General features: G+C 40.2%; 1 protein-coding gene across 1 annotated transcript in view; it reads right to left on the bottom strand.

The window, feature by feature from the left end:
• Positions 1 to 15071, bottom strand: part of GPR158 (G protein-coupled receptor 158) — a 211874-nt gene that overhangs the window by 47458 nt on the left and 149345 nt on the right. Inside the window, exon 6 of the mRNA XM_086614818.1 lies at positions 7570 to 7679. Coding sequence (XP_086470944.1) covers positions 7570 to 7679 — 110 coding nt within the window. The remainder of the gene's footprint in view (positions 1 to 7569; positions 7680 to 15071) is intronic.

A 15071-nucleotide genomic window follows, 5' to 3' on the forward strand; every position in this document is an offset into this window, starting at 1 on the left:
ACTGAACCACAGCCTAAAGCTGTGCCACCTGAGGGGGTCCTGGACTTGGATAAGGTTTCTGAGAGGATACCTTCCAGCTCCTCCTCTGAAGTCCTTCTGCTATCATGTAATCTGAAGTGTAAAACCAGTCCTTTCTCCCATTATCTACCACGGTGCTCTTGCATGTCATCAAAAGACATTTGAAAGGTCTTGTGATACCTGTGGATCATTGCAGAGGGCCTTCCAACCCACTGTTTGCTTTTTTCCTAATCATGATAGCAATAAAATTTAATATTAAAACACCAGATACTTTCTTTATCTTCTCTTTGAACTTTCCTAGCCTAACTGGGTCTACTATGATAAAGCAGAGTGCATGTGCTATGAAGGTGATTAAAAAAAGCAGCCCCTGGAACTGTACAGCTGTATCTACAATATTTTAATATAAATTAAATATTAATAGGAATATGGATGAGAATATTTTCAGGATCAAAGTGCTCTAATAATCTTGCGTACTTTATATGCAGCTGATTTTTTTGCTTAAAGATAATGTTTATTAGTCCCACTTCTACACTTTGCTCCATCAAGATTAATTCTGCACTGAGTGTCTCTATAACAGTTGTGCTACATTTTATTAGTTTATACATATGAAAGTAGATATTTTATTCAGAAATACGAAACAGAACCATTATGCTGTCTAGTTAAGGCTAGTTATTGCTTGAGAATGGCAGGGATACAAAAGAGCTAAAGAGGATTTTAATAATGCAGATTTTATTAGGAAAAAGCCCCAATAAACCAGAATGTGGCTCTGTTATTTAATCTAGAAGAACTACCAAAATGAGAATTTCATCTTGAATATGCATCATGCAGGAATGCTATATGGAATTTACTAAACCCTCGAAGTTGTTGTCTAAGGCTTATAAAAATAAACAAACTAGCAAGGGTTTGCAGCATGCAAAAAAAATTAATCATACTCAGGAAATGAATGAATTAGGTTAAGACATGCTAACAAGAAAACAGATTTTTCCATGACCAGCCTAATTAGCGAAACTTCTGCTTACGAACTCCTACTGCATGTGCACACAGTTTTGCAGCAAGTCCAACTCCCTTCCTCCCTAAACTGCCTCTCTCAGCCTTTCACTCTCCCCCAGCCCGAGAAGCCCCCGTTTCTCTGCCGTTCCCTCCAGCAGCCAGGCAGAAGGCACAGCCCTGGAGCAGCTGCAGCTGGTGCCCGCCCAGGGCACGGCAGGCAGAGAAGGACCTGTTGATGCTGTGGGCTTCAGCCTTTGCTCTGCGGGAACACTCATAAGGTCTGTCTTCCACCTCGACACCATTTTTCACAAAGCTTTGTAGGACTTAGTGCGTACAACCTCCTCTTCGCTCCTATCTTTGAACTACCTCTTTTCATAAAAAAGAAGCATCAGTGATGTGAGCTTCAAATAACGCAAATGACCTAAGAATCCATGTATATTTTCCACATACTGCTTTACTTCTTGTTTAAACAAAGATGGGTAAATGTGCTACTTGTGGAAAAAACAAGTGGAAGGGGACAGGGACGCCTTGCTCTTACAGAAGATATACTTGTTCTTAATTAAATTAAGTTCATAATAAATACAAAAAGTACCTGATGCCTTTTTTTTTCCCCATGTCTCTCTTTCAGTCAAAACCAGGTACCTCCCTCTCCTCTGAGCCACCGCTACAAGAAAATGAAGCTGATAGTGAGGTGACAGTAACACAGGAAGGCTCTTTTTTAATCCTTACAGCTTCCGCACTGCTGCTGGCTCTGATATTCAAAGCAGCATCATGGAGCTCTTGCATGAAGACAAGTTAAAGAGAAGAGGCAGAACAGGGAGCTATGGCTGCACGAGCATCAAAGAGATGTGGAACTCCAGCAGCCCACGGCTGTATACGGATGTATATGGCTGCGAATCCTTCTGCCAAGCACTGGCCAATTTTGCAAGCTTTGAGTAAATTTTCCTTGTAAAAGAGAAACTGGCAGTATAAAACAAGTATCTTCTCAGAGCAGGATGTTTATTTTCAAAAGTCCAGCTGCCCTTCTTCCCGAAGCTGGAACGATAACAAGTAGTGCTCAGGCAACTGTTCAGCCAAGCCTTCAGACCAGGTGTCTCTCCCTTCTCCAGAAAAATGTCTTCACATCTTCATCTCTCTCTCCAGGGATCTGCACAGACTTGTGTGCCAGACATAGCACTTACTGCTTCTCTGTGGGAACAACTGATGGCAGCTTCATGTCTGACATCATACCCCTTCCCTTCTCCTGGTTAAGACAATGCTCTCAGAGACCAGGGGAACTGCACATCAAACCTCCTTCCATGAGGCTGCACGGACGATACAGAAACAACGGTGTCACGGAGCTTTGCATTATCAGGAATTAAAGTTAATAAGGAAACCTGGGATTACACCTTTGTTATGTAACTGCACAAAACTAACATGAGTTGATATCTGTTCTAATTCAAATGGGATTACTACAAAAAAACTATCTCACCCAAGAGAGGAGCACTTTGACGTTTATGAGTCTTGAGGTCAAATCAAAATCAGAAGGAGAAAATGGAAAATCATTCATTTGTGGACAGTTCCACAAATCCCTTACAGAGAGGCAGCTGAATTCTCCTTCCAGGGCCTGGGGGAGATTTATAGCAAGTTTCAGCACAAAGAACCATGGAATCTGTCCTATAACATACACCTACAGTGTTCACAGCAAGTTTGTCTGAGGATGGTTGGTCTTTAGAGGGGAGTTCCCAGTGACAGGTCACTTTGCTTTCTTGCAGCTGATGCTGATTTATTTCATGGGACTATAATAAATAGAAATAGCTACCCTCGAGCATTTACCATAAGATCACGGGAACTGGATTTACAAAATGAACAGAGTTGCATAAATATAACAAAGATCAGACTTCTCAGGTGCTAAAATATGCTACTTGCAAGGAAGAGAAAGACAAACAGAATGGTTATAGTAAACCCCTGTGGTGTAACCAGCTCTACAGCTTGACTAAACCACCCCTTTTCCTGCCTTGCAAACAGACCTATTCCTATCAGCCAAGTTAAAGCAGTAAAAACAACTCCGCAAGGCAGTATCAGACCAGAGCTCAGGACACGGCATTTCTGCAACAGCAACATATGTCTCCAAAACAATTTTTACCCCTTTTGTTTCATGTGGGATAACAATGACTGCAGACCACATCCAGTGGCAAAATCCAACAGTGTATGAATCTACCTGAAGCCACTTCACACTTGCCTTCCATGAGAAAAAAGCAAATAATTTGTCAGAAATTAAATCTCCCACTTTTCTAGAGAGTTCTACCAAAATGACCATGAGTGCTTGACTCATTTTGAAAATAAAGGGTAGCTTACCACTACAGCCGATACTCATCTCCCTTTTCTTGCCCACCTAAGATGAGGTTATACAGTCACCAGTACTCCAAGACAAAATTTCTCTCCATGGTGCTTCACCAACAGTGCCTCTTTTCATGGAAATATTGGACAGTGACATATTGGCACTATGGAAGTATGTTCTACTGGCACTCTGAACTGTGAATATTGGCCTAGGGAACACCCAGCTGTACAAGCTCCAGCTGCCGTGGCACCTGATGTACCTTTCTGCACCACGTTCCTACCAGCCACTTCTAGATGGGATCAACTGTATGTTCTTTCCCTCCATTAGCTACAAGAGGAGCAAGAGGAGGTTACGCCATGTCCTCCTCTTTCCAGTTCTCACAGTGAATGCATACCCCCTCCCTAGTGTCAGCAAACTGAATTCTTTGGTTTCTCTGCAAGCACGAGTCTCTTCTTCTATAAGATACTGAACCACAATATGTGACATGCTGCACTGCACAGTACCCACACTGCTCTTCTCCTCTTTACTATCACTTACAAAGATCTGTAGGAAGAGCCACTACTTGCTCTGACTGTACCAGGTGGCAAGGCACAGCAATGTAATCTTAGCACAGCATTTAGACAAAGGGCAGAATTGCCTCAGAAGGTTAACATCGTCTTGTCCCCCATTAACACTCCCATCCCATCATCACTACTTACAAAAAAGCCATTCTAAGTCACTGAAACGTTTTCCACACCTGGAACATTACCTTCTCCATACCACTTCACTCACTTCCCTGCTGTCTTATTTTTCTCTTAGTAATATAAGAAATGGAGGCTCCCACAAACTGGAGATCTCATTCCTGGGTTTCATTCTCCTAAAATGCCTGTAAGCTATCCTATATAGACATACACATACAAACACACACATATGTCTGTATGAGCACACCTATAGCTTTCTTCCATTGTTATGCATTAATCCAGAATTAAGAATTTTGTATTAATCCTGACAACAAGATGGTAGAAGTTCACGAAATATTAAAAATAATGACATAACCTGTTCATAAAATGCAGGGCTTGAAAAAGGACACAAAGAGCCTTCAATCAAATAAATATACTGAAAGATGCAACATCTGCAGCTTTTTAAACACAAAAGATTAAATTTGAAACATCATTATCTCTTGAGAGACTTATTTTGAAGAATTCACTGTTGAGGAAAGTACTGAGTTTTATATTCACTGCTCTACAGCTAGATTTCTTAAATTAAGCTCATTTCCTTACCTCCATCCTCCCACCCCCATAAACATCAGCTCATTATTTTAAAAATGCACAGTGAATAAGAGAGAGGCAATTTAAGAAGAGGCACTGTAGAAATTGACTGTGACGGGTGTTCAAAGAATGAATCAGTACATGACTTCCCTGTTCTTTTACTCTTCCTTAAGCATCTGCTTTTGGCTACTTTTTTGATTTCTCCTTGATGCCTGACCCTAATGAAACCTCAAAGACCTCCTCAGGAAGTGGGGAACTACAGGAAAAAAAGCCACAAAGAAAACACGTGTTTCCAGTGCATCCTAGCTGGCTTTAGATAACCTTCATGCTCCAGTGCTACTCAAAGCACCTCATTTGTTGAGAAATACAACTTTAGACATTCTGGTTATCATTAATAGCTGCTTTTACACAATATTGGTTTTCCCATTAAACTTAGAAAATCACAAGTTCCTTGTTAGCAATCAGTTCTTCCTCCAGGCTAGACACTGGCTACCTGCAGGAGGAAGCAGAGCTTGTCATGAGTATTTGTGGTGCCTACAGAAAGCCATTCTTCAGCCCTGCAATGAAAGGATTAAATTAGATCTTCCAAAAACTTCCACCAAATTTCTACAAGCATCATATTATTCTTAATTAGCATAACTGCTGCAAATGTATATAATAAAACATGTATCTAATTTGACTCAGTCTTTTGCAAGGCACACTGACTGAAATACTCAGTACCAAAAAAAGATCACAATATCACAAATGTAGGAAATGAATGGTCAGGAAATCTGTGTGGAAAACACAGAAAGACTCCTAAAGAAAGTAATTTTGGATTAATACACAAAGTAAGGGTTTTTTTAATTATTATTTCTCTTCATGTTTCACATAGAAATACAGAATTATTCAGGTTGGAATTACCTCAGATGGTCATCCAGTGCTCAAAGCAGGCTTAACACTCAATCCAGACCAGGTTGCTCAGAGCTTTATTCAGCTGGGTCTCAAAAACCTCCAAATACGGAAATTCATAACCTCATGTGCAACCAGTTCCACTGTTTAATTACCCTGATAGCGAAAATGCTTTACTTGTATAATATTGACCCTGATGCCAATTTATATTGTATAAGGTTAAAATCTCCCATTTCAATTTGTCATTGCCTTTTGTTCTCCCAGTATACATTGCTGTAAAGATTATGGCTCCATCTTCTCAGTAACCTCTTTGTAGGTGTCAGATAGCTGTTGTTAGGTCCCTTCAATGCCATCTCATCTCCAGCCCTGTTCCCTCAACCTCTCCTCGCAGGGCAAGTGCTCCAAGACCTGATCATCTTGATGGCCTTTCACAGAATTCCCTCAAGTTTACTTACGTCTTGAGAGAGTCCAAAACTGGACACAGTATTGCAGATATGGTCTAAGTTGTGCCAATTAAAGGAGAATAATGACTTCCCTCAACCTTCTGGCTGCTGTCCCGTTGATATAGTCCAGTCTGCTGCTAGCCTTCACTGTTTTGTGCTGATCAAGGATGAGGATGTAGTTCATTCTAAGTTTCTTATTCAATCTTTGTCCTGTTTGCTGACCCTGTCAGCACAGGTGCCAAGTAACAGCAAACAGCTGAATGAGCGAAGCAGAAGTTTAAGATTTTCTGCCCAATTTTGCAGTCTGTCCTCACTTAATATAAACGGAAGATAACTACCCTCTCAGGATATTGCTTCTTCACATCATGTAAAATCACATAAACAACCTGTTAGGGTAGCAGAACTGCAATGACAACGTGAGACTTCCATAGTCTTAGGCTGTTTCTCTCTATATATGAGCTACAGATAACAAACCACCTAAGCAAATTCACCAGTTCTGCTGTATGTTTTCTATAGTGCTCTAGTTGTTATTCTTTTTGCATCAGAAATTGTTCATCTCAGAAAATACCATGAGGGTGTGGGATTTTCTGGATGAATTTCAATGCAAAGATGTGGCCAGACATAGCATTATACAGTCAGAGTGTACCAGCCAAAGTGTAAACTTGTAACAAGGGACACAAATAAAAGGGAGCTGAAAGAAGCAGCTCTATTTCAATCAGAAATGGGTTTTCCACCTAAAATGTGACAAGTCAATAATGCAACATGAAACATAAGATACTCTCAGTCCTCATTCAGTTTACGAGCATAATATCAAACCCCCTCTGTCTAATATGCCAACACATTAATGAAACTGAGATAAAAAGATGAGCAAGATCGTTTCATCCAAGATGTCCCAGTACCAATATACACATACTGCACAACTCTTTGCTTCAATAAAAACACAGAATGTGTCAGTAACGTTTTCCACTAAAGTTTAAAGAGGAAGAAGCATTAGGATTTTACCCAGCATACCCAGAAAAGCCTTCAATTTTTAAGGGGTCTGTAGAAGAGGGATTTGAACTTGGGTCTCTGAATCCTAATCCCTGAAGTGCATGTGAATGCACTGCCAGTCCCACGGAACCCAGAATTTCCCACTCATTTTTGCTGGCAGGCACTGATGCTTGTGAGTGTGTAGCCTGTCTGCTGTGATGGCCTGAAGAAAGCAGCCCTTGACTTATGAGCCATAAGAAAACATTGTAGGTATATAAGCTATAGCATATTTTTTTACCCACCATTGCTGTATCTAGACACTCAGAAAGCATCTCTCTATGAACACTTTGCAGGGAAATTGTTGAACGCTTTTGAAAATTCTGTGAATACTTCCATATTTTCCTATATTCAAGGAAAATACATTCACCTTCTGTGAAAAGAGGTTCTTGCAATTTTTTTTTTCTTTTTTTACAGTTGATGTATGTATTGTCCATCAAATCCTGTCTGCATTCACAGTTTTCTACTGCGATTAGTAGCATATAATTAGAGCAGGAATAGTGGGGAGAAATATACAGTGGTTTTAAAAATCAGAACCAGCGCTTGCTTATGATAATATTTGCAGCTCTTCCATCTAAGTACCCACACAGATTGCACATACTCCCACAGAGATGGAAATTAATAATATGTGAAATACCTGTGCAGCTTGAGCGTCACAGTTCCATAAACTGTAGCAAAGCCCAGAAGACGAACCCATCTTAGGAGAACACAGCGAAATACACTTGGCTCAAAATACAAAATGACAACCTATAGAACAGAAAGATAGAGAGAGCTTCAGTACCGCTTTAATGCGAAAGTAGTTCTTCATTCAAATGCAGAATAGTTGCAAAACAGGACAGCAGACATATTTCAGCTCGTACTGCTGTATATTTAGATTTTCTAGTAAAGTGATGGGATGATCATATCAACCAGCTGGCATAGTTCTAGGCACCAACTCCTTTTGAAGGGAGCTGGCAAAAGCCCTGTGACAGACTGTGAAGTGACAACACTTCTAAATGCAATTCCACTGACTTTTCTTAACTGAGTGAAAACATGTACCCAGAAAAGAGGATAGAACAGACAAGGGCATTTTCCTTGAGCTATTCCAGTAATATGCAGCTGGCCTAATTCTGGTCTGATGGACTATTTACTAGGTTACTCTTCTAAGTCACTCCTAATAAACCTAGCAAAATGATAGCTGCTCATTTTTCTCTGCCAGCTATTCTGCTACACTAAAAATGACTGCACTAGCCTCTCTCTGTCTGAAACTCCCAAATCTCGATGTCATAGTTGACTCTTATTCTTTCCCACATATTTTCCCTAAGCTATACCAACTCTCTCTATGCATCACCGCTTTAACAAAAACAATCTTTTTGTTCACTTATGGATTTCTCTAATTACAAGAACAGAAAGGTCCTACTGGCCTTTTGCTCTAGCTACCAAGTATCATGCATGAGGACAACACTCAATAAACAGCAACATAAAGCTACTTCTGCAGGTATAGCGCATATAAAAGCATCGCTACCAAGTAAAATGCCACCCTTATCTAAAACACGGCTGCTCAAATGGTGGGCTCAGTCACGATCTGAACCAGGAGTCCATTTCTTCTCTTTCCAACAGACATTGTCCCTGGTGTCCTGAGGGATGATCCCATATTCCTTCCCACTCGTCCAGCCTCACCAGGAGCCTCTTGTCCCAGGGCTGTACTCTGCCCTCACCCCACTTGCAGACTCTGCTTGGTCCAGTAAAGCCAGATTCCAGATTCAGCGCATCCCACTCGTCTGACCAGAACCTGGTAAAATGACTCAAAGCACCATAGCACAAATTAATTGAGTAATCCTGGTCTAGAGAAAGAAAGCACTGAAACACTTCAGGCCATCTGCCACAGCTTCATCTAGTCAGTACATTCTGGCAGCAGAGGTAGTATTGTGCCTACCGGCTGCCACATGATATTATTTTCATAAGAAAATGCTTTTCTGTGTGGGAATTCAAGCCCAGCATATTGGCCAAAAGCCCAGGACTACGTCCTTTGGGTGACATACACGTATTTAGGAGAGTGGGGGCAAAAATGGCAGACATGTGGGCCGAGAGAGCTAGAAGAAGCTGCTGTGCTTCGCTGGCATGTTTTTTTTTTACAGCAGAATCATGCTACTTTTTAAAAAACTACTGGTTTTCGAACCAAACCATTGTGCAAAATTTAATCCGCTTTTTTCACTGTTATTGGGCTGACATGTTTCAAGATAGACATTTTCTGGGAATCTGACAAAATCTACATGTAGGGAAGGGAACAGAGCGCAGCAAAAAACTCACTTCTCCTTGGAATCAGCTGGAAATCAAAACACATCCACACACGCATGAACATGCTTGTGTAAATAGAGCGCCCAGCAAGAAGTTTCTCAGAAAGACCTGAATGACAGTAATGACCTCTTATCTTAATATACAGTTAAATACATTAGGCCAGTTGCAGAACCAGAGCTAAATCTGTAGCAGTAACCTGCCTCCTGAGGTTTGCCAGGTGGTAGAAGACACCCTGTTTCCTCTTTTGATTCTTCCAAACTAGAAAAACAATGTCAAAGAAAAGACTAGCATGCAGAGACTCCAAATATTTCAAAGTTGATCTGAAAGCAGAATTTTTCAGGTGATTGAAATGGGAAGGTCTGAAAACTTTCCAGGCACAGAATTTTCTGAACAAGGGCAACAGCTCTCTTGGCCATGCAATCTGACACAGCAATTTTATCTGCAGTTGCTTGTTGAAATATTAACTGCTTGTGTCTAGAAAATCTCATTGATTTGCACTGAACCGTTTGTATGAGCAGCTGAGGCATTTGAAAACATCACTTCCAATGCAGCACGGTGCGAGCCGGCATGTGGCAGCTCACCATGAAGGCTGCAGAGGCAAGGCACTGTTGACGAAAACTGTTCTCATTTTCCCATTTCCCATGTTGTAACTACTCCTTTGCCCAATGGACAAGTACATTGGAGAAGTAAGACTTGATTTAAGTTTGATTTTCTTCTGGGTCTTCTTGTGTTTATATGACGGAGAATAGTTACAATGCCCTCCCAAAGGCCAACATCCATTTCTATCTTTTTTTCCATAACTTGCATGTGGTCTCACAGGGACCAAGGCTTTGAACAGCAAGAATCACTCTACTTATGTTTTGCTTGCTTCTTAGGCTTTCCAGAAGGTTATTCTAAGAACATGTCATTCCCATTCCCATCAGGGCTCACTGGGATGTTCAGCTGACTGTCCTCTCTAACCTCTCGTCAGCATTAAGTCTCTTATAATCAAGTGAATCTTAGTGGTGCAATTTTAAAATTGAATAATCTTTCATGGATTGGAGCCAAGGGGCTACAGAAACACTGCCCTGGAAGCTCAGTACGCCAAAACCCAATGCTCAAGTTTTTCATCTGAGTGGAATCACTCTCTTGCAAAGAATATACATCTGGTGAAAAGTATGGCTGCTGCACCCCGTCCCTCACTCTCCCTAGCTAAAAGACAAACAAAAAAGGAAACGTAACACAGAGAAGTCTTAGTTTTCTTTCATATCAGCCTCTTCTACCTTCTCGTTATCAAAGCTCCCATTCCCTACTCTTCTTCCCAGAGACAAGCCTTCCTTAAAGTGACAAACAATATGCAGCAATGTGTTGCTGAGCTCCAAGCTAGGTGTAGGATCAGCACAGGATTCACCCATGTACCCAGGCTGCTCTCAAGAGAACAAGGGAATCCCTCTGCAATTCTAAAAGACTACTCTGCCCACCAAAAATCCAACAATAATTCATTTTCCCTTTTTACTTTTATAATGCATTAGACTATGACAGTAGCATACATCTCATTAAAAATGCTTAGAGGTTTTGCTGATGGATGTCACAAAACCTATTTACTATACATATGGAAATGTAATATCCTCTGTTTCGCCAGCTCCTGAAATCCGTTTAAACACTAGATACCAGTTTCTGTTCCTTAAACAACAAATATCTGGGGAAAAAATGTTTGGAAACCAGAAGTGAAGTCAGACAGTGCCTGTTCATGTACCAGTTACTGCAGCTATGCGTGAGACTTCACAAACTGTGGCTCATCTTTGTCATTTGGACAAATGCATTGAGATGTTTGCTTTTAACCTCAATGTGTTTTAAGCTATTATTACCCTTGCCAAAACATTGTCCCAGTAGTCACGCTACCACTTGTGGCGTCAGAGATGAAAAGACTTTCTAAGGTCACCAGGTAACTGTCAAGTATGTTTAGAGCTGGAGAATTACGGACATGGAAGAGAGACTTTGCTTGCTGACACAGCGATCAGTCAGCTTGGTGATTCAGCTGACATGATGAACAGACACACACGCTCTCTAAAGACGACAGCTGAAGTCAATACAGGCACCTTGCCCACTACAGCCAATTTTTATTAACAGGACAGGTAGGACAGTAAAAGTGTAAAGAGAACTAATGTTGAACAATTTAATGTTCAAAAGCATAACAGACATTATCCTCACAAAAAATGAGCAAATAATGATTTTTATAGCCTCAGTGCCATTGTTTCTTAAAAGAAATATAGCATTTACAAAGATTTCTTAAAAGAAAAAAAAAGACTAAAATTTATCAGATCCCGATAATTTTAATAGTGAGCAATACTTCTGTGCAACACAAATACTATTTTGTTTTTCAGAGTAACTTTACTGTGCACATTCTAAGATGACTAATTTTGCTCTTCACCTTGGGCACCAGAGCCAGGTGAAAATATTTTAATTGATACTGTGCAGATCCCCAGGTCACATTGACTGGTATTCAGTTTGCCTAAATCAGGCATTTAATTTCTGCCTAAATTGCAGGGGTCTAGTAATTCAGCCCTACTAATGCGAGTTCCATAGATAACCCATGGATAAAAGCAGGTACCTTGGAGGGCCTTGAAGAAGTTCAGAACTTCAGCCGCTTAAGACAGAGTCTTGGACTAAAGGCTTCAAATACACATCTCCACTGACTAGAAAGCTATTTAAGCATTTCTTTAGTGCAGTCACTCGACTATATGTCAATTAATAACCTACATTAGGAGGACTAAGTCAAACACTCTGTAGCAAGCTCTAATGATTTTGTAATGTATTTAAGACAAGTTTCTTTTTACTTTGATTCTTAAGCCATAAAAATCACATGAATAGATCAAACTCTCGTTTTCCTTTTAGATCATCAAATTTCTATCCTCCACGTTGAGAGAGAATGGGCAATACTATAATGACTCAAAAGATCATCAGTCAAAGAACAAATATTTTTAAAATAGGTGGAATTGGCAATGCTGCAAAGCCTAAATAAGAAAAAATTTGAGCAGGACCTTAACTCAAAAATTCCCATTGTGTTCACCTTTGAACTCTTCTTATTTTTGCCCTCAGTTACAGAATCATAGAATAGTTTGGGTTGGAAGTGACCTTTAAGGATCATCTAGTTTCCAGTAACGTAGGCAGGGATGCCTTTTCAAATAATCAAATTTCATACATACTCATTTTCAAATAACCAAATTTCTCTGAAAATTGTGCCCAGTTAACCCAAAAAGCTTTACAGGAAAACTACCTACTGTTTTATTTAACTTCTGAACTTGCTGCAAATACTCTGCACAGTTCAACGCAGGACATGACACAGCCATTTAAGATAATGCCTTTAGGCTAATTCCATTAACAAGCACCTAGGAGATACTGTGAAGAGATCCATCTGATCTGTTCCACTGCCCAACACCATCTGCCCTTGTCTGACTGCAATAGCTGTCTTGGGCTGTCTCTAGGCAATCCTGCTACGGAACAAACCACCAGACACTTCTTCTCGGTATCCTGCTATGCTTTGAGATGGGCACTCTCCTTTCTTCCGCCATGTTTCAGTAGTTTCTTTCAATACGTAAAATATCCTCCGGGGTAACCTATTAGGTACCTAATAGGTAACCTAATCAAGTCACCTATTAATGCTTCAGTCCTAATACTGAGAAGGGATTTCCCGCAACAGAGATGCTGTTTGCAATGTTAGATAAGCTTGCCATCCAAACTCATAATATGTCTGGCACTATGCTTTCTAGAAAAGGGACCAATCCACTTGCATGTGGGCACACTGCCATCTTAACAGATGGGCATGAATGAAGGCATTCAGGAGCCCATGCACACTCCGGGCACCACATACCACTGTTCAAAACATGATTCACAGCTCAGAGCATCTACTTAAATATTAGTGAATGCACAACTCATTATCCAATCCTGTAATAGCAACAAATATTTCCGGTGCAACTACACAAAACATTTTAGAGGTATGATAACGGCTGAATATATACTTAGGCTAATTACATAAGAACACTTCCTTCCATTTCCATCCCATTTTTTTAAACCACATGTGCTTTTTAAGCCATAACATTTTATTATAATACGCCTACGGACACACAGTACCATCAAACCCTGTTATCCTTGCAGATCTCGCAATTTTAAAGCAGAGTTGTGCTGGATCATTAGCTTGATGCCTCTGTAAAGCACACAGTTGCTGCAGGAAACCACAGTAGGTTTTATTCTTGCCTCTGCATTGGAACTGAATCAACTCACTTGTATACAGTGCTGGAGGCACTCTGCTGCTGGGGGCAATGCATTTCAGGTAAGACGTATATCAAAGTCAAAATACTTCTGGCCTTTTAAGATCTTTTGGGTTTCTTCAGGAAAGAAGACAAGTTTTTCCTAGCCATCCACACAAAGTCCATCTTGAAATTCTGCCTACTGAAATCCTCTTTTCCCTCTCACTATACCTTCAACTGTAGATATGTTTTCTCCATTGCCTGTCTTAAAACATATATTAAACCTCTAGATGTGTTTCAGCAAAGATATGTCTTGCCCATAAGGTCTTTCGGAGGTCCACAATGCGGTGTAAACACATAACCATCAGCACCAGGTGTGAAATACAAGGACAGACTTCCAGAACTTGATTCATCAGGATGCTTTGCTATCATTAAGTTTTATTACACTTTGGATTCATCCCCATCAGGCAGAAACAGCAGATCTCTAAAGCTCTTTATGGAACATATTTTTTACAGTGGAGCTCATTCAGCCTCCTGAGAGATTCATCTGGTGATTAAGCAAACAGAACCTTCAAGATCATTCCGGCTTGACAAAAGACTGCTTACTTAGAATGCTTTTTTAAATTGATATATCTTCAATTATTTTCCCTCTTTTTTTTTTCCTATTCATAAGGCAGATCTCAGCTAACGCCTGACAGGACACCTCTGAATAGGTTATTTTGAGGAAAATAAATATTCATGTGACTTCCAAGATGCCATCATGTCTTTTCTCCAATTTGAAGAGAAAAAGTGATATGTCACAGATCCTACCAGCTCTGGAAATCCTCATTTATAAGTGACTTAGACACATGGCTTGAAAATGCATTTATTTGCCATAAATTCTAGCCTTTACTTAGAGTTACTAATGATCCAGCTTCACTGTTCCTATTTACATTGGCCTAACAAGTAGTATTCTAAAATCAAGTAATAAAAAGTTAACATATAATCCACAATGTCTTTAAAAAGAGACATGCCTGCACTCTGCAAACAGATTTGTTCACAACAAATGGAAATGTTATGCCCAACAAGGCCCATGCAGTAGACAAGGGCATTCCTGTTTTTTTTCCTAATAATGACTAAAACTTTGTCAGAAAAATTTCCTTAGCTTATGAGAGACATAAATTGATGCCCTGGCTGAATTAGTTATAAATGCTAAGGGTTGTAGGGTTCCCCAAGGGTGAATTCAGAACTAACAAGAGAAAGTGGATACAAAGAACGACAACACACTTAGTCTGTATCCTCTTTGGGAAAGAAAAGCGTAAGAACTATTATTACTAAAAGGACTAGACCTCTGCTCCAGGCAGCTGTGGGCACCATCTGGAGAACTGAGAAGAAAGAGAAATCCACTAAAATCAAGCTAAATCGAGATACAGATTATCACATATCTTCTCTGTATCTATCTCCAAACACAGAAATTAATGCTTAGCTTTTCCCTGTAATAGAATACATTATTTATCTTTAACTGTAAACTTCTCACATACAAAGAGAGATTTCAATGGCACTGGCCCAGGGAGTGGTGATCCTAAAACAGTAAAACATGGTCATTCAGGAGGTATTAGGTCTCCCAGTCTAAGGGGCTATAGGCACTGAGCTGCTG

The sequence above is a fragment of the Tauraco erythrolophus genome, chromosome 7 (genome assembly GCF_009769465.1).
Source record: "Tauraco erythrolophus isolate bTauEry1 chromosome 7, bTauEry1.pri, whole genome shotgun sequence".
In the NCBI taxonomy this organism is placed as follows: Eukaryota; Metazoa; Chordata; class Aves; order Musophagiformes; family Musophagidae; genus Tauraco; species Tauraco erythrolophus.